The sequence below is a fragment of the Choloepus didactylus genome, chromosome 5, assembly GCF_015220235.1.
Source record: "Choloepus didactylus isolate mChoDid1 chromosome 5, mChoDid1.pri, whole genome shotgun sequence".
In the NCBI taxonomy this organism is placed as follows: Eukaryota; Metazoa; Chordata; class Mammalia; order Pilosa; family Megalonychidae; genus Choloepus; species Choloepus didactylus.
In genome coordinates this window covers 1,646,497-1,666,651 of record NC_051311.1, presented here as the reverse complement: position 1 = coordinate 1,666,651, position 20,155 = coordinate 1,646,497, and the positions used below count along the sequence as shown (strand labels likewise).

The 20,155-nt window shown below is 47.5% G+C and overlaps 1 protein-coding gene across 1 annotated transcript in view; it reads left to right on the top strand.

Annotated features, from left to right (window-relative positions):
* Positions 1–20,155, top strand: part of CUBN (cubilin) — a 260,630-nt gene that overhangs the window by 28,757 nt on the left and 211,718 nt on the right. Inside the window, exons 15-17 of the mRNA XM_037837374.1 lie at positions 1,671–1,852; positions 3,468–3,630; positions 5,295–5,485. Of these exons, the coding sequence (XP_037693302.1) occupies positions 1,671–1,852; positions 3,468–3,630; positions 5,295–5,485 (536 nt within the window). The remainder of the gene's footprint in view (positions 1–1,670; positions 1,853–3,467; positions 3,631–5,294; positions 5,486–20,155) is intronic.

Here is a 20,155-nt window from a genome sequence, read left to right as displayed (position 1 = left end):
ATGTAATGTCTTTGGCCTGTCCTTTATAAACAGTACCCCATTATAATCACTCCTTTGCAGCTTGATTTTTTGTTCACTCCCTACGTCTCGGTGATTATTCCATCACGAGAGCGTAGAATTCCATCATGTGGCTGTCTCGTTATCTGTTCCATCAGTGATCTACTGTGGGACATTTGGCTTGCTTCCACAATTCCAAATTGTTCTGCATTTGTCTTACCATATTTTTGCCAATGTATCCTTGGCATAGATTTCTACAAGGATTTTGCATGGTCACAGGAGAAACGCCCAAGTATTTTGCTGCTATTGCTGTATTCTCTTCTGTAGCGGTTGCACCGCTTTGCATTCTTGGGGGAGTGCCCTTTTCCCCACAGCCTCCCCAGCAGTCTGTTGCCACAATTCTGGACTTGCTTTGCATTCTTGGGGGAGTGCCCTTTTCCCCACAGCCTCCCCAGCAGTCTGTTGCCACAATTCTGGACTTTTCCATTCTGAGAGGTAAGAAATGGTATCTCGATGAAGTTGTTGTTTCCATTTCCCTTATTATGAGCGATGTTGAACATCTTTTCCTATGTTTAAGAGAAATCTGAATTTTTTTTCTGTAAACTCTCTTTTCCTGTCTGTGTTTTTAAGAAGCCCTCTATACATTAAGGATTCTAACTCTTTGTCTTTATTATATGTTGCAGAATTTTTCCGGTTTATCATTTCTCTTTTTACTTTGTTTATGGTGTTTTTTTTTTTACTATGCATTTAAGAAAAATTTAAAATGTGATAACTAATATTTAAGTACCAAGTCTGGAAAATGTCTCTTCCTTGGAGGCACTGAGATGCTTTCTTATTAGGAAAAATGAAAATCACGTAACTCATTTGTTTTACTTTTTGCCTTAGCAGGAAAATTTTTGTCAAAACTTTGTAACTATTTAAGCCTCATATGTTGCATATCTGGGATTTTTACATTTAAATTTTTTCTAATTTATATTTACTGTAGTCTGGATTTCCATTTAGTATTTCTAGTTTTTGATTCTATAGACCACCAGAAACTCTTTGTTAAATAAGTGTGGGCATTAATGATCAAAGGAAGACGACGGCAAGGGGCCTACGGGCCATGCGGGGTCAGTGTGTGTGTGTGTGTGTGTGTGTGTGTGTGTGTGTGTGTGTGTGTGTTGGGGGTCGGGGAGCCAGGCCAGGTCCACACTCGATCGACCTCCGAAGGCCGAGTTTCTTCGTTTTGCAGTGAGTGCTTTAACTGTATGACAGTGGTGAGAAACTTTCCTGCGTGAAAGTTAGGTAGTGCCCAACTATTTAAAGTGTGCAATGACCTGGTTTTTTGAAAGCAGAGGTGCTGACAGAGGTTCCAGAAGGTTTTAGGCGTTAATATGCAGAAATTAATCTCCCTCAAAGTGAGAAGAAGTGAGTAACGAATCCCACTGCCCGCTCGCGGACATTCAGCTCTGCATTTTAAGCGTCATTGTCCTGGGTGGCTCGTGTGCCGTGGGCTCGTCACGTGGGGAATTCGTTCATTTACCAGTCAGTGCTTCCAGAGCGGTAACGTCATGAAATTGGGGCGCTGGGGGTCGAGTTTCGTGTACGAGGAGGCCAGGCTGCCCTGGCCTGGGGTCGCCGCGCACACCTCGTGCCCCTGTGAGGACGCAGCGTCCCGCTCCCTCTCGTTGCAGAGTGCGGAGGGCGGCTGACCGGTCCCTACGGCTCCATCACGTCGCCCGGCTACCCCGGGAACTACCCCCCCGGGCGGGACTGCGTCTGGAAGGTGATAGCCCGGCCCGGCCTCCTGATAACGTTCACTTTTGGGACCCTGAGCCTGGAGCACCACGAGGACTGCAGCAAGGACTACCTGGAGGTGAGCAGGCTGTGCGGGGGGCAGGTCCCGGGCGACGGGGCCCCCGGGGGGTCAGGGAGGCCCAGGCCGTTCGCAACAGCCACTGCAGCGGCCGTCCAGGCAGCTCCCACCCGACCGTGCAGCCCTGCTGCTGCCCCTTCAGGGCCCTTTGCAACCTGGGAAACGGCCTTGTCTGCCCTGCCACCCCCGGAGCCCAGTCCCTGCCTGTTCCACTGGAATTCATGAAACAGACACTGTGAGCCAGGCTCTTCCCCGGGCCTTCCGAGCCCTGTGGTCCGCTGACGTGGTGAGCAGGCTGACCACCGTGTCCCAAGAGGAAAAATCAGTTCCTAGCGACTGTGCTGAAGAGGGTCAGCAGACGGTGAGCCTGGCGGAATACACTGATAGTTCTCATCATCATTAGAGGAGTGAGCCGTGCGCTCCTGCTCACGATCAGTAAACGGAAAACGTGAGGAGAAAGGCTCCTGCGTTCAAGTGCGTGTGCTTTTAGTTGCATCAGAACTGTTGCTGGAACATCGTGAGAAGAGTGTGCTCTTTCCGCCACGAGCTCTGCAGGAGCACTAGAAGCACAGCGTGCGTTTCTGCGGCCGCTAGGGAAGAAGGGCGTGCCGTGGATTGTTCAGGAAGGACGGGGCCAGGCTGTCGGGTAGAGGTTCCCACAAGCTGAAGTCGTTAGTCATTCAGTAGTTGTAATCATGGATTTGAAACCTTGGGGAGTGACTGGAAAATCTGTTTCTCCCTGGAAAATATTAGCAAAGTGATCTTTGAAATATTGCATTGAAGTGAATCATCTTGGCATGAATTTTCAACAGATTCCATCAAGTTAAAATTAGAGACTTTATTTTATTCTTGTATATTAATTCCTGGATACATGTATGATAGAAAGCATCAATCATTCTGACAAATAAGTGCAGAAAATTATTGAAAAATGCCTCATTTCTCATCAAGATATAATATTTCAAGGAACTAGTTAAACCTAGGAATAAAGTAATGCTTCCCTATAACTTTGCTGCCAATTAGAAAGTAATTTGGATGGACAAAATTGGCCTAAGATATTGGTTAGCTCCTTGACTCCTCCGTGTTCTAAGTGGTACAGAATTTGCAGTTATAACAGAATGATGGAGGTCAGCCCTTATTACTGAACAGGATAATCGCCAAGAGTTCAAAGGATTCCTGGGGGCATCCATAATGTGGCAATTACTGTCCATGTTGTCCTTTTCGATCTGCGGGGGGTTGCCACGTCGAGTCTGAGCGGTGAACCCACTGCCGTCTGCCTTCCGCTCCTTTCCCACCGCTCCCCCACCAAGCAGGCAGAGAAGGCTGCTCCTCGATGGCATCCCTCACACTCAGTATCTTATTTCCTTCCTCTGGACCCAATTTATAATTTCAAATGAACATCTGGGTGAAGCCCTGACACCCAAGGAAGGAATGCTTAGAGGTTAGCAACAGCTCCAGAGACGCTGCAGGTTTGCTTGCAGCCGAGTGAAGTTCAGACCGAGGGGCAGGGACCCCACTGAACCCCGACACCCAGCAGCCGTGTCAGGGGAAACGTGTGGCAGGAGCCCCCGGGATGCCCCCAGAGGCCCATTGGAGACCAGCTGCTCTTGTGTTTTAGATTCGAGACGGCCCGTTGCCCCGGGACCCTGTCCTTGGGAGGTTCTGTACCTCGCTCTCGGCCCCGCCGCTGAGGACGACCGGCCCCTTCGCCAGAATCCACTTCCACTCCGATGCCCAGGTCAGCGATCGCGGCTTCCACATCACCTACTTAACGTCACCTGGTGAGTGGCCTGTGGGAACCCTGAGAGAGCCAGGGCAGCGCCGCGCTGGCGGCTGTTTCACGTTTACTGTGATTCGGAAGGTGACATTATCGGAGGCTAACGTCACAGCTGCAGATGTCTTCTTTATCCTCCCAGTGTTTCTGTATCAATACTCATGACTCTTTGGTCCCTAAGTTATGGGTCCACATCGTGGTAGCTGTGTGAGGCCCCCAAGACGGAACGGCTCACGGCAGAAGGTGGAAATGCCGGTTACGTCGAGGTCCTGCAGGTCTCCTCCCGGGACCCAGCCCCGACCCTCTAGGTCTCCTCTCTGGACCCAGCCTCACCCTCTAGGTCTCCTCCCGGGACCCAGCCTCACCCTCTAGGTCTCCTCCCTGTATCCAGTCCAGCTCTCCAGGGCCACCTCGTTCTGGCCTGTCATTTCTCTCCCACTGAAATGCTATTTTGCTTCCAGCCTGCACTGACACCCTTTAAAAAGCAGATGAAACTCTCGGCTCTTTATTTGGGGGATGTGAGGACTTTGTTCCTGTTGTACATCACTGTGCCCTGCATGAGCTCGCACAGGAAAAGGCGAGGTGGGGAAAGTAAGGAGGATCATCTCCTGGTAGCTGGCGCTGAGGCGGCCTGTGGAGCTGGCGTGGCCTCCTCGGTGTCCGTGCACACTCCCCAGTGTCCGTGCACACCCGCGCTGCTGACCACGCCTGCTGTTCTGTATTTGATTTTCTTTCAATTGGATGTATTTACCTCGTTGTATTTTATTTCATTCCATATATCTCATAAATTGCCTCGAATCCTTATGGAAGGAGCAGAGCCCAGATACCCTTAAAGCCCAGCGACTGGCTTGGGGCACTGGAGGGGGAGTGGGGCCAAGTAGCTGCTTATTCCCAGGGTGGGTGATAAGAGGGTGTGTGTGCCTGTATGCATGTGTGTGCCTGTGTGCATGTGCCTGTGTGCCTGTGTGTGCTTGTGTGCCTAAACATGTGCATGTGTGTGCATGTGTATGTGTGCCTGTGTGCATTTTGTGTGTGCATATGTGCCTATGTGTATGTGTACGTGTGCCTGTGTGCATGTGCCAATGTGCATCGTGTGTGCATGTGTGCCTGTGCATGTGTGCATGTGTGCCTGTGTGCATTGTGTGTGTACATGTGTGCATGTGTATGCCTGTATGCATGCATGTGTATGCATGTGTGCATGCCTTTGTGCATGTGTGCCTGTAAAGGTGCGTGTGTGCATGTGTACATGTGCCTGTGTGTGTGCCTGTGTGCATCGTGTATGTACATGTGTGCATGTGTGTGCATGTGTGCATGTGTGCATGTACTTGTGTGCAAGTGTGCCTATGTGCATTGTGCGTGTGCCTGGGTGTATGTGTGCCTGTGTGCATGTGTGTGCCTGTGTACATGTGTGCATGTGTGCACGTGTGCATGTGTGCACATGTGCATGTGCTTGTGTGTATGTGTACATGTGTGCCTATGTGCATTGTGCGTGTACCTGTGTGTATGTGTGCCTGTATGCATGTGTGTGCATGTGTACGTGTGTGTGTGCACGTGTGCGTGTGCCTGTGTGCATGTGTGTGTGTGCTTGCATGTGTGTGACCTTAGAAACTCGGCCGCAGCCCTGGGAGCCCAGGAGTGGCCATCGCTGATGTGTCCTCTCTGTGCCCTCAGCGGACTTGCCCTGCGGAGGAAACTTCTCAGCCCCGGAGGGCGAGCTCCTGTCCCCCGCGTGGCCGGGGCCTGTGGCGCAGGACAGCCAGTGCATCTACGTGATAGCGCAGCCGCAGGGCGAGCGCATCCAGGTCACCTTCACCCGCGTGGAGCTGGGAGGCGGGAGCGGCTGCGCCGGGAGTTTCCTCGAGGTAAGCTGCTGCTGCTCGGCCTTCGCCTCCGGAATGCAGCGTCTGCATGGGGTGTGGGTGTGTGGACCCCGCCCCAGCACCACCCCGGCACCGCCCCTGGGGTCTCGGGTCCGGCTCAGCGGCCCCCCGGGTCACCTGGTGCAGACGGGGCGGCTCGTCCAGGGCCTGCTGAGTGCATCCAGGGGGTGGGCCGGGGGCCGGGGGACGTGCGACCAGTGAGCCGCAGGCTGGAAAGAGCCGGGAAAGTGGGGGGCCCGGCCCGGCCCGCGCTTGCCCCCCTGAACCAGCTTGTTGGCGGCGGGGAAGTTAGGGCCTATTTATTTAGCCCTGTTTTCTCTCCTTCAGAACATGTTAACTTTGATTAAATGTAATGACTGAAATGAGAGATCTCTGGGAAAAACAAATACAAAAAACAGGGCATGTTTGTTTGCCTGGCCTGGTATTTCTTTTGCTTATTTTTTGGTCAAGCCACACATTAAATGTTGAGCAAGAGAAACAAAACATGATCTGTTGGGCGCAATCATTTTATATAAACTTGCAATTTTTATATAAAATAAAACAATTCATTTTTCCAGGAAAAACCTACATAGCGTCTGCTCTCTTCCCTCCTCCACAGTGAGGGAGGAAACAGGATTTTAGCTTAAAATCTTGGCCTCTCTGGAGAAGTACGTTTGATCACAGCACCACAGCAATACATGTTTTTAATTCTTGTGTTTTACTTATACTTTTTTTAGACCTTTTTTATTGTTAAATATAACATATATACAGAAATGTGATAGCTTTCAAAGTATGATTTAACAAGTACTTCTAGAGCAAATTTCAAAGAATGTCATGGATTACAGTTTCAGAGTTTCAGTTATTTCCTTATTGTGAAATATAGCATATATACAGAAATGTGATAATTTTCAAAGTACAATTTAACAAGTAGCTATTGGGCAAATTTAAAAGCATGTTATATGTTATAGTTCTACCATGTCAGTTATTTCCTTGCAGCTATTCTAGTACCCTAGAAACTAAAAAATAATTATAGAAAGATTCAGGATTCATAATCCTTTGTTAAAACCTATCTTGTCTGTTGCTACCCGTCTCTCGCTTGATCACTGTCTCAGTCCTCAGGGATGTCTAGGCAGTGACCACCCTAACCTGATCATGTTGAAGAGGGGTGTCGACTTTATGGGGAAGGGAAATGCATCTGGTTGATGTTCTTGGAGAGGCTGTTGCCTCTGGGTTTTAGGACTTATCTGGCATAGGAACACTCTGGGGATTTAAGTTTCTGAAAAGTAAATGTAGTGAGAAAATTTTATAGTGCCTCAGATAGGGACCTGGGTATTCTTTAGGGTTTTCAGGACTACTGTTGACTTGGGCTTATCATACTATGGCCATTTGGCATATCCAGCTGAAGCTTTCATAGGAGTAACCTCCAGGACAGCCTCTCGACTATTTGAATTCTTTTAGACACTGAAACCTTATTTTGTTACCTTTCTTTTCCCCCTTTTAGTCAAAAAGGCATTCTCAATCCCTTGATGCCAGGGCCAGCTGCATTCCTGGGAGTCATGTCCCATGTTGCCAGGGAGATTCACTCCTCTGGGAGTCAAGTCCCACATAGTAGGGAGATTAATGAATTTATTTGCAGAGTTGGGCTTAGAGAGAGAAAGGCCACCTCTGAGCAACAAAAGAGGCTCTCTGAAGGTGCCTCCTAGGCCTAATTATAGGTGGGCTTAGCCTCCCCTTTACAGCACTCAGTTCCATAAGAACAAGCCTCAAGATGGAGGGCTTGACTTATTAGGTAGGGGGTCCCTACTTTCATATATCCTATATTCTGACCAAGATAAATAATCAGTGTCTCACATTATCCTCAATTAGTTGTACAATCATTATCACTCTCAATTTTAAGCAATTGTCATAACTCAAAATATCCCATAGCTCCTATCCCCTCTTCAATTATTTATCCCTAGTATTAGTGTAGTACTAGTAAGGTGTTCCTATTAAATATAGTCCATAATGCCCAATAGGGAGTTTTCCCCATACACCACTCTGTACAAGTGTCATACCTTAGAAGTACATCATGCAAGAAATTATTTACATTTGTAGTGCTAATCTTTGAGCCATATGACTAAATAACACCTTTCAATCATGTTCACCTTCAATATGGCACTGATACTTGTATTTCCCTTAACAAACCATAGACACACCTGACCATTACCATACCATTAAGTTCAACCTTATTAACATGTTTGCATATATTAGGTAATCATTCCCCCTTCTCTAGCCTGTCTATATCTAGGTCCCCTGTATTCTACATTATAAGACACTGATTTTATGTTATCCAGGGAGTTCATATTAGTGATAGCATTCTATATCTCTCTTTTTGTGTCTGGTTTAATTCACTCAGCATTATGTCCTCAAGGATCATCTGTGTTCCCATATGTTCCTTCTTACTGCTGCATAGTGTTCTATCATATGTATCTATCACGTTTTGTTTATCCTCTCATCTGTTAAAGGACACTTGGATTGTTTCCATCTCTTGGCAATTGTGAACAGTGCTGCTGTGAACACTGGTGTGCAAATGTCTGTTCGTGTCACTGCTTCCAGATCTTCTGGGATATACTAGGTAGTGGAATTGCCAGGTCATAGGGTAACTCGATATTTCATTCTTTTGGATATGGATGTCCAGTTCTCCCAGCCCCATTTGTTGAATAGAGTGTTCTGTCCCCACTCGGTGGATTTGGTGTCCTTATCAAAAATCAGTCAACCATAGATCTGGGGGTCTATTTCCAAACTCCCATTTCAATTCCATTGATCACTGTGTCTATCTTTGTGCCAATACTGTGCTGTTTTGTCCACTGTGGCTTTATAGTGGGCTTTAAAGTCAGGAAGTGTAAGTTCTCTCACTTTGTTCTTCTTTTTTAGGATGTTTTTCGCAATTCAAGGCCCCTTTCCCTTCCAAATAGATTTAATAACTAGTTTTTCCAAATCTCCAAAGTAGGTGGTTGGAATTTTTTAAATCATATTTTTTATTGTAGAATATAACATACATACATGGAAGTGATAACTTCCCAAGTACAACCCAACAAGCAGTTAGAGAGCAAACTTCAGAGAAGATTATGGGTCACAGTTCCACAGTGACAGTTTCACACAATTTTGATTGAAATTGTGTTGACTCTGTAGATCAATTTGGGTAGAATTGACATCCCACTCACATTTGGCCTTCCTATCCATGAACATGGAATATCTTTCCACCTATATAGGTCCTCTTTGATTTCTTTTACTAAAGTTTTGTAATTTTCTGTGTAGACGTTTTACATCCTGGTTAAGTTTGTTCCTAGGTACTTGATTCTTTTAGTTGCTATTGTGAATGGTATTTTTTTTATTGCCTCTTCAATTAGATCATTACTAGTATACAGAAGCAATACTGATTTTATTAATCTTGTTTCCTGCCGTTTTGCTGAATTTATTTATTAGATCAAGTAGCTTGTTGTCATTTTCTCAGGATTTCCCAAATTCAGGATCATACCATCTGCAAATAATGAAAGCTTTCCTCTTCTTTTCCAATTTGGATGCCTTTTATTTCTTTGTCTTGCCGGATTGCCCTGGCTAGCACTTCTAGCACAATGTTGAATATCGGTGGTGACAGTGGGCATCCTTGTCTTGTTCCTGATCTTAGAGGGAAGGCTTTCAGTCTCTCACCATTGAGTACTATGCTGGCTGTGGGTTTTTCATATATGCCCTTTATCATATTGAGGAAGTTTCCTTCAGTTCCTACCTTTTGAAGTGATTTTATCAAATTGCTGAATTTTGTTGAATGCTTTTTCTGCATCTATTGAGATGATCATCTGTTTTCCCTTTCGATTTGTTAATGTGTTCTATTACACTGATTGATTTTCTTATGTTGAACCACTCTTACCTGCCTGGAATGATCCCCACTTGGTCTTGGTGTATGATTCTTTTAATGTGCCTTTGGATTTGATTTGTAAATATTCTGTTTAGAATTTTTGCATCTATATTCATTAGGGAGATTGGCCTGTAGTTTCCTTTCTTTTATTACCTTTATCTGGTTTTGGTATTAGAGTGATGTCAGCTTCATAAAATGAGTTAGGTAGTGGTCCTTTTTCTTTAATTTTTTGAAATAGTTTGAACAGGAATGGTGTTAGGTCATTTTGGAATGTTTGGTAAAATTCCCTTGGAAGCCATCTGGTCCTGGGCTTTTCTCTGTAGGAAGATTTTTGATGATTGATTGGATCTGTTTACTTGTAATTGGTTTGTTGAGGTCTTCTATTTCTTCTCGGGTCAGTCTAGGTTGTTTATGTGTTTCCAGGAAATTATCCATTTGTTCTAAGTTGTCTAGTTTTTTGGCATACAGTTGTTCATAGTATCCTCTTATGATTTTTTAACTTTCTTTGGGATCCATAATAAGAACTCCCCTCTCATTTCTGACTGTGTTTATTTGGATCTTTTCTCTTTTTGACTTTGTCAATCTAGCTAAGGGTGTGTCAGTCTTGTTGATCTTCTGAAAGAACCAACTTTTGATTTTATTTATTCTTTCTGTTGTCTTTTTCTCCAGATCATTTATTTCTGCTTTAATCTTTGTTATTTCTTTTCTTCTACTTGCTTTAAGGTTAGTTTGCTGATCATTCTCTAGCTTCTTCAGTTGTTCAGTTTGGTTTTTGGTTTTAGCTCTTTACTGTTTTTTGATCTATGCATTTAAAGCTATAAATTTCCCTCTTAGCACTGCCTTTGCTGCATCTCATAGGTTTTGATATGTTGTATTTTCATTTTTATTTGTCTCCAGAGTGATGTATTTTTTTAATCCAGGAATTTTTATCTCTGATGTTGAGGTGGATGTGTATATTATTCAATTCATGTTTTCTAAAGTTTCTCCTAAGAGACTTCAAAGTTTTATACTATGGAGCAATTTTGTATTTTTTTCATAATTAAAAATTAATGACTTGGATTTTCTGGGTAAATTTCCAACATCTGTGATTTACTGTGAAAGCAGTAGAAATTGCTGGCACTTGGAGACTATGTCCTGTGCCCCAGGAGCTGTCCCAAGTGCTCTAAGGGACGTTAGTAAACTAGGTGGCTGCCTGCTGGGAGGCAGGCGCTCTGCACCAGTGACTTCAGGATCCACCGCTCTGCCCTTTGACCTTAGGGAACCCAGGCCCGAGAAGGTGCGGGGCCTTCCCAGGGTCCCTGGTCTGGCCGGTGGTGGCTCCCCCAGCCCCGGTGCAGACCCCGGCCCACCGGCCGCTCTGCTCAGAGGGGTCTCCCTGGGCTACCTTTGCTGGCGGGGCCCCTGGAGCCTCCGGCACCCCTGGACTGCACAGCCTCCCGGACCCCGGTGCACTTGGCCACCGGGAGGGAGTCCCAGGAACTCCTCAGAACTGTTCTGTAACGTCTTCAGGAGATATCACAGTGCTGGCACCAAGAGACCTTAGAAACAGAGGGGCTGACATCTTGTAGCCGGAGGGGGCCTGGCGTCCATCCTTCTTGGTTCTGCTTTCCCTTCTGCCATTGGCTGTGCTTTCTCTGGGCGCTGCAGCCCCTGCAGGAGATGCCCACCCCTTCCCCGGGTCCCTGTGGGAGGTGGAGGGTGGACGGAGAGAGCGCACAGAGGCGAGGTTTTCCTGGGCCGGTCTCGTCTCCTGCCTTGACCCCCCTGCCCCCTGCGGTGCCCACTCACCCCACTCGGCCTCGACAGAACCCTCCTGAGGGCCGCTGGTGGACACAGAGCGGCTGCCCTGATGGTGCGTCCAGTCGCTGAGGGTCCTGGCACCAGCCCCCGAGGCCGGCAGTCACGCCCTCAGCTTCGCGCGGGAGGAAGCGGGGCCCACAGAGCGTGGAGTCGGAATGTCCGTGGCCTCTGCACGGATCCCGGAAAGGCAGACACGGCTTTTCTGAGCAGTAATGAACATTTAATTTTTAATCCCAGAGAAGGCAAGTAATGGGCAGAGTAATAGTTTCAGGAGCTGATGTGCTGTGGGGTCAGGGCTTCGGAGGGAAATAAATAGAATTCTTCTCCCACCAAATCTCTTTGAGCACCCCCAAGTCATCTGTGCCCCAAGACGTGGAGGCAGTGGGGCAGGGGCACCCCATGGAGGCCAATGAGGGACGGGGTAGAAGAGCCTTCCGGAAAACAGCCGCTTCTTAAAGTTATATCGCCTAAGAGGGAAGCAAGCAAAAGTCAGCGGCACAGAGAGGTTGAATAGTGTGATTAATGAGGTAAAATGAAGTAAGTTACACTGAATTTGGTTTCTCAATTCTAGAGAATGCACCTAATTTGCAAATGCCATTGAATCATAAAATAATCATTTTTCAGGGCTCTATGACAATCTTAGTAAATTAACAAAGTAGAAATGGAACACGTGGCTCTTTACAGTTTAATGCCACCAGGAAGTATTGATTTAAGTTTTAAAACACCCAACTACTTGGAAATCTACAAGCACAACCCTAAATAATTATTGGATTAAGAAAAATAAAAACTGAGATAAAAGACTAGGTAGAAATAACAAGCAGAAAATATTACGTATCAAAACTTGTGAGACATGGTGAAATTCTACTCCCAGATAAACTCTGTAAGATTTTGGAGAAAGAAGCAAAAATTGCAGAATGCTAGACAACCCTTTTTAGGTTCTAAAGAATTGGGGTAGCTGGTGGTGGATACCTGAAACTATCAAACTACAACCCAGAACCCATGAATCTCGAAGACAGTTGTATAAAAATGTAGCTTATGAGGGGTGACAATGGGATTGGGAAAGCCATAAGGACCACACTCCACTTTGTCTAGTTTATGGATGGATGAGTAGAAAAATAGGGGAAGGAAACAAACAGACAAAGGTACCCAGTGTTCTTTTTTACTTCAATTGCTCCTTTTCACTCTAATTATTATTATTGTTATTCTTGTGTGTGTGCTAATGAAGGTGTCAGGGATTGATTTGGGTGATGAATGTACCACTATGTAATGGTACTGTGAACAATCGAAAGTACGATTTGTTCTGTGGTATGTGAATATATCTCAATAAAATGAAGATTAAAAAAAAAAAAAAGACATAATGCTGAGCAAAAAAAAAAAAAAAAAAAAAAATTGCAGAATGTGCGTCTCCGAAGCTCTGTCCTCCCTTGAACCTTTTCGTCCTCCCTCCCACGTCCTCCCCAACCTGCCCAGCGAGTCCTCCGCGGTGTCCACTCCTCTCCACGTGTCTCTGGATGACCAGGTTCCCCGAGGGCTTCTTCCGTTTGTTGGGCATCCAAGCTGCCTTTTGGTCTGTACCTGGGGTCGGTTTCGTGGCTGTAGCTCATGGAGGAATGCTTGCGTGTAAACCCAGATGTCAGAGAAAGGGTGGGCCTCTGAAACTGAGGCTGCCATGAAGCTGCAGCAAAGCAAACGTGCTGGAATAGGCCGAATTACGTCATGTTTCATTTACATACGCTATGAAATTAACTTTATAGTTCAGAGTGCTCTTTCTAGAAATGGCAGAAAGAGAGAGAAATGAGGAGATGTTCCATTGTTTGCATCCTCAGAAAACTGAATTTTGGTTTGGGAAAGACGAGAAGCCTTTGTGAGCTTCTTAGCGCTAATGTCCACACAGTTCTGCCACAACTGCTCGGCCATGCTGGGGGTTTACACCCGGTGATAAAACATGCATTATGCAAGTGAGGAAATCCTAAGGGTTGGGCTGTCGGGAGCCAAGGAAACGGCCAGTAGAACCAGCTGGTTTTGGAATAGGGCTAAGTGGAGAATAGCTCCTTGCAGATTACGAAGGAGTTGCATGTAATCCTTGCCTTTTGTGAAGGAGTTGGGTGTGGATCCTTGCCGGTTGTATAGGAGTTGGGTGTGGATCCTTGCCAGTTGTATAGGAGTTGGGTGTGGATCCTTGCCAGTTGTATAGGAGTTGGGTGTAGATCCTTGCCGGTTGTATAGGAGTTGGGTGAAAATCCTTGCATTTGTGAAGGAGCTGCGTGCACTCCTTGCTGTCTGTGGAGGACTTGCAAGCTCACGTGGAAACCACAGGCCCAGTGGGACCAGCGTGATGAAGAGTGTGGGGCGAGGAAGAAGCTGTAGGAAGAAGCTGCAAACCGCAAGGCCAAGGGGCTGTGCTTCCCGATGAAGAAGGCTCTGTGCCGTGACAGCGTGCCTGGAAGACTTCAGCCCTCTGTGTTCCTGAAGGCAAGATACTCACGTCAGTTTCCTCATTTGTACATAGGGTTGATAACATCACTCTCATCAAAAGGACTGAAAGAGAGCGTTAATTCATTTATTTATTCATCCTGTGACTATTAATCCGACAACTTAGGGCTGGGCGTGGTGCTGGGGGCTGAGTGTGAATCGGAGTATTGCACGAGTGAACTCCCGTGCTCACTGTACCTTAGGGAAGCCGTGTGAAGGGAAGGACGGGACCCTGAGAGAAACCAGCTGGCCGTGACTTCAGGTGGAACGTCAGGGTCGCGCCCCCACAGATGTCCAGATCGGGTCTGAGGAGGAGAAGGGAGCGATGCCACGATCCAGAGGCCGCGGGTCCCAGACGGAGGTGCCGAGGCGGCCCAGAGCCTGACTTGAGAAAAGCACTCGACACACCAGAGAACTGAAGGCTGAGCAGCGCGGCCGGACCATTGCCCAGGAGAGGAGAGCGCGAGGGGTGGCAGGAGCACGTCTGCAGGGCCTGGTGGCCTCGGCCCGGGCCTGGCTGCACCCGGCGTGACAGTGACACAGTGACAGTGTCCTCGGCGCAGTGGGCAGCCAGAGAGCTGGCGTGACAGCATGACGCACTCCCGGAGAGCAGAGAGCCTCGAGTCCCCATGGGGCCCCTCACTCTGTCCCTCACCCCCTTTCCTTGTAGTCAGGGTGGGCCCCCCTCCCGCTCTCCCAGCTCACCCAGGGTGGGCTTCCAGGTGGGGTCTCCGCTCAGCCGACGGTTCGACACGAGGTGGGCTTGGTGGAAACCTCGCCCGACACCTCCGCCCGGCCGGCTCGTCTCCCGCTCCTGATGGCACCAAGCCTAGTGCCAGTGTGTTGGGTTTGCTTGACTGAACGGTTAATACTTGGATTTTAGAGATTGTTGCATAAAAGAGCAGACACACACCAGTGAGCTCGCGTATGGAGACATTCCAGACGTGGAGGCTTTCCGCTTCAGGCTCTGTGTCTCACATGGAGAGTTTCAGATAAACGGCGTTTTCAGCCCAGTTTACGGGAAAGGCTCCTCCGGGGGCCTCCGTGGATTCTCAGGAAGTGGTGCCGTTTGGTGAGCGCCAGACGAGAAGGCGGCTGCCGTCCTCCACGGCCTGAACCTCCCGGGTTCAGGCTGCGAGCTGGGTCCGGGGCCAGGAACAGTCAGAGTTTGCTGGCGGGGTGAGGGGCGGTGAGAGTCTGGGGCTCCGTGAGGACACTGGGGTCCTCTTAGAACATCTGGGCCGCAGCTGCCTTCTTCTCGCCAACTCCTTGACCCCATTAGCTGCGGCCAGGGGCGCCCACGTCAGCTGGCCCTGAGGCTGTGGGCAGCTTCTCCTCGTCACCTCCTAATGGGCGAAGCAAAAGGAGAGACTGAGGCTTGGAAGCAGCAGCAGGGCCCTGGGGACCAGTGGCAGGCAGGCTCTCCCTCCGTGCGTCACGCTGTCCGGTTGCCGGAAGCTGTGCATCTGCATCTCCAAAAAGAATCGAACCAGCATCTAAAGCTTAACGAATCCGTAATCCTCCTACTTGAGGAGTCTGTGTCTAAGGGGATACGGAAATTTCTCTTCCCCGAGAGGTAGGCCGTTTGGTAGAGATAGATGTAGCGCCCCTTTCTGACACTGCGAACTGGGTGCTGCAGACGCTGTGAGAGCTCAGAGAGCTGGGGACAGGGCGGGGCCTTGGAACCTGCACCTGCAGCCCGGCCCCGCGGGCCTGCCGGTGATCCGGGCGTAGCCGTGGTGGGCGACGTTGAGCCCATTTCCCTCCCATAGTGACGGGGATGCCTGGCAGCGACTCTGCCTGTGTCCCTAAGACTCCCGTGGCGAGGAGGCGACGAGGGCGGGCGCTGGGCCTGGCTGCCCGGGAGGGGAGGGGGCTGCTCGCCTGCCACAGGCCCCTCCAGCCCCAGGCCCAGACCCGGGCTCCTCACGCCTTGGCTGATTCAGTGAGTGACAAATGGCCTTCGCCTGGTTCTTTAACTGTTTATATGTGGAGACTGCTAATTCCCAGTCGGTCAATCGATTGCAATACTTTTTCCAATTGGTTTCGTTCATTTTTTTACATTTAACTCTCTCTCTCTTGTTTTTTGTTTGTTTGTTTTAGTTTTAGTTTTAGTTTAGCATATGGGATAAGGAAAGGATCTAACCTATTTTTTGAGTAATCCCCTCCTTTTCCAGTGACAGACGGTGTTTCCGCCTTTTCAGCTTTTTATGTCCTCGAGTCTGGTTCGAGGCATCCACGATTCCTTACTCATATTCCAACAGTCCCTTCCCCAGATCGCACTGTTCTCACAATTGTAGCTTTGAAAATAATTTTAGTATTTGGCAGGGTAGGATCTCTCTCACCATTTTCCCAGATACCGTGTTCCCGGGGGACCCCTCAGGGGGTGCGTTGGCATCTCTCTGGTGGCCGATGGCTGGCTCTCCCGGCTCATGAGATTTAATTCCGCTGAACGAGGACACAGCTGCCTCCCCATCGGTCTAAACCTTCTCTTAGAGCTTTTACAAGAAGTTTGACAATTTCTTTGAATAGGTGCCATGTAATTTCCATAAGGGTTATTTCTAGATATTTTGTGTCGTGTATCTATTTTTAATTAAATATGTCCCCCATTATGCCTTCCAGATATTTTGGCTGGCAATTAGAAAAGTTATTGAATTTTTGCTAAACTTTCTTATTGACCTTAAGAGTTTTTCAGTTGATTGTATTTTCTTCATCTGAAATCATATTTTCTGCAAATAATGGAATTTTATCTCCTTTCTACAGCTATACATTTATTTTCTGTTTCATATTTTATTGCTTTATTAAACACAAATTTTGTCATTTCCTTGCTGAATACTCTGCAATAGCCACCATCTGGCTTCTGCGCACTCTTTTCACCTCTCCTCACCTCCCCCCATGATCCCCCCATGATCCCCCCTCCCTCCATGATCCCACTTCCCCTCATGATCCCCCCTGATCCCACCTCCCCCCATGATCCCCCATGATCCCCCCTCCCCCCATGATCCCCCCATGATCCCACCACCTCCCCCCATGATCCCATGTTCTCCCATGATCCCACTGCCTCCCTCCAGGATCCTCCCATGATCCCCCCATGATCCCACCTCTCCCCAATGATCTCGCCTCCCCCCATCATGATCCCACCTCCCCCCATGATACCCCCATGATCCCACCCCCACCTGCCCCCAACCCACCCCTCCCCTGTGCTGCTCTGTCCCCTTGGCTGGCATGCGCTGGGCTGGCTGGTCCCTGCTGTCCCCCAGTTCCACCAAGAGGTCATTTCCTGGGTGCCCAGGGAGAGGTGAGAGCCTTTGGCCGAGCCGGTGGTTCTCTGCATTTAAGACTTTCCATGGCACCTCCCACCATCTTGAAATGAAACCCACAGATGATCTACCTAACTAAGCGCATTATGAGAGAGTGTAAGGTTCTAAGTAGAATATTAGGGAGAAATAAAGGTAAAGTGACAAAATGAAATGGCATTTACTTTGGTGTGTTACAAGCCGGGGCCAGCTGCCCTTGAAGGTGGAGTGAAGTTGCCGGTGGTGGGCACTTACCCAACTCGCCATGAACACCCCCAGCTCTGCCAGCCTCCTTCCATCCGCGCCTACCCGTAACCCCGGAAAACTCGGTGTGGAGGGAAGTTGTCCCGGAGGACTTTGCGTTGAATGTGAGAAGCAGAGTTGGGGCTTGTTGGGATTTTCCCGGTACATGCACCCCAGACGGTGGCGGGGAGCCTGGGGGCGGCTGTGGTCTCCGGTGCAGGCGGCTGTGGCCAGGGTGCCGACGAGCCGGGAGCCGTAGCGTCCAGCAGCCCATCCTTGCCCGTCGCCAGTGGGGCGAGGGAAGTCGTAATTTATATCAGGAGTGGTAGGTCTCCCACCGAGCAGCTCCTCCTTTTTCACTGTTAGGAATCAAACGCTGTCCTTCCATCGGAACTTTCTAGGACAGGGCATCCGGCTGAGGAGGCAGCTGTACTTTTTTGTTATTTTAAATTTTTTTAATTGTGGTAACATACGTACAACACAGAGCCTCCCTCTTTAAGCACTTTTGTGCAGAAACTCAGTGATACCTGTTAAATTAGCTCTGTTGTGCCACATCCCCACCATCCATTGCCAAACAGAACCCTTTACCCATTAGACTAGAGTTGCCTGCCCCACCCCACCCCACCCCCGGGAACCTGTGACCCTCCTTCTGCCTCGATGATTTTGCTTATTCTGGGTATTTCACGTCCGTGAGATCACCCAGGATTCGTCCTTTGTGTCTGGCTGATTTCGCTCTCCGTGGTGTCCTCACGGTTCGCCCGTGTGGTCGCAGGTGTCAGGGCCTCGTTCCTTTACAGCTGAGCAGGAGTCCGTGGCTCGGAGAGATTGTTTTGTGGCCTTCCTCTGTTGATGGGCGCTTGGCTGCTTCCGCCTTTGGCTGTTCTGAACATTGTTGCTTGAACGTTGGTGAACAAAAATGTGTCCGTGTCCTGTTTTCAGTCTTTGGCGTGTACGTGGAAGTCGGCTGCAGGGTTGTATGGGAAGTCTGTGTTTAATCTTTTGAGGAACGGCCAGACTGCTTTGCACAGCGGCTGCCCCACCCTGTGGTCCCAGTAACAATGGATGAGGGGTCCTCGTCTCCTTGTTCTCTCGCCTGCACTTGTTATTTTCCATTTTTAAAATAGTAGCCATCCCAGGGAGGGTGAAGTGGTGTCTCTTGTGGTTTTGATTCGCATTTCCCTAATGACTAGTGATGTTGCATCTTTTCATGTGCTTTTTGGCCGTTTGTATATCTTCTTTGGAGAATTGTCTATTCAAGTCTTTCACTGACTTTTTAATTGGATTGTTTGTCTTTTTGTTGTTAGGTTGTAGGATTTCTTTATATGTCTGGATATTAAACCCTTATCGGATATGTGTTTTCAAAATATTGTCTCCCATTCTGTGGATTGTCTTTTTACTTTCATTTTGAAGTCCTTGGATGCACAAATGTTTTTAATTTTGATGAAATTTCATTTATCTATTTTTTCTTTTGTTGCTTGTGCTTTTAGTGAAAAGTCTAAGAAACCATTGCCTTACACAAGGTCTTAAAGATGCTTCGCTATGATTTCTTCTAGGAGCTTGATAGTTTTGGTTTTTATATTTAGGTTTTTGATCCATTTTGAGCTAATTTTTATATACAGTGTGAGGTAGGGGCCACCTTCATTCTTTTGGGTACAGATATCCAAGTGTTTTTTTCAGTTTGCTTTTCTTTTAATAGATCCTTCAGTTGTGTCATTTGGGCGCTAATTTGAATTTTTTTCTTTTTCAATGTAAGCGTTTACAGCTATAACTTTCCCGCTCATTACTGCCTTTGCTGCATCCCATAAATTTTGTTACTTTTCTCTATATGTGTGTTAGGTCTAGTTGGTTTGTGGTATTGTTCAAATCTTCCATTTCCCTCTTCGTCTTCTGTCTGGGGGTCTCATTATTGAAAGTGGTTTGCTGAAATCTTCACTCCCCCCCTTCAAATCTGTCAGTATTTGCTTCCTATATTCTGGGGCTCTGCTCTTCAGTGCATCTATATTTATGGCTGTTGTAATTGTTATAAAAATTTACCCCTTTATCATACATAATGACCTTCTTTGTCCCTCATAACAGTTTTTGACTTAAACTCTATTTTATCTGATATTAGTATAGCTACCTCACTCTCTTTGGTTACTATTTCCATAGTAGATGTTTCTTCAAACTTCACTTTCAACCGACTTGTGTCTTTGAATCTAAGGTGAGTCTTTTGTAAGCAGCACATAGTCGGGTCATGCTTTTTTATCCAAGCCCTTCTTTGTAGGTGTTAGACCTTTTTTGTCCCTCAATTCTTCCATTAATGTCTATTTTCATATTTATTTGATTTTTTTTGTACTGTACCATTTTGAGTCCCTTCTTGTTTCTTTCTGTATATATTTTTCATAAATTCTCTTTGTGGTTACCATGGGGCTTAAATTTAACATCCTATATCTATAACAGTCACATTCGATTTGATACCAGCGTAACTTTAATGGTATACGCATCACTGTTCCTGTAAGCCCCCCACCCCCGCCCATCTTCCCCCACTTTGTGTTGTACTTGTTACAAGTTATATCTTGATACATTGTATGTCCAAGACCATAGGCTAATCATTACTTTCTCTGGATTTGTATTTTAGAATCTGTAAGAAGTAAAAAGTGGAGTTACATACTGCACAACACAGTACAAGAACCCTGGCGTTTATGATTTCCCGCGTGGTTAGCTTGACCGTGGGTCTTCATCTCTTTGTGCTGCTCGGATCCATTGTGTCTGTCCTTTCCCTTCAGCCTGAAGAGCCCCCTGCACCCGTCACCGCTGCTTGTAGGGCAGGTCTGGAGGTGACCAGCTCCCCCAGCTTTTGTTTTTCTGAGAATGTCTTCATTGCTCTCTCATTTTTGAAAGGCAGTCTCTCCAGACATAAAATTCTTCATTGGTAATTGTTTTCTTTCAACACTTCAAATATTTTGTCCCACTGCCTTTTTCCTGACC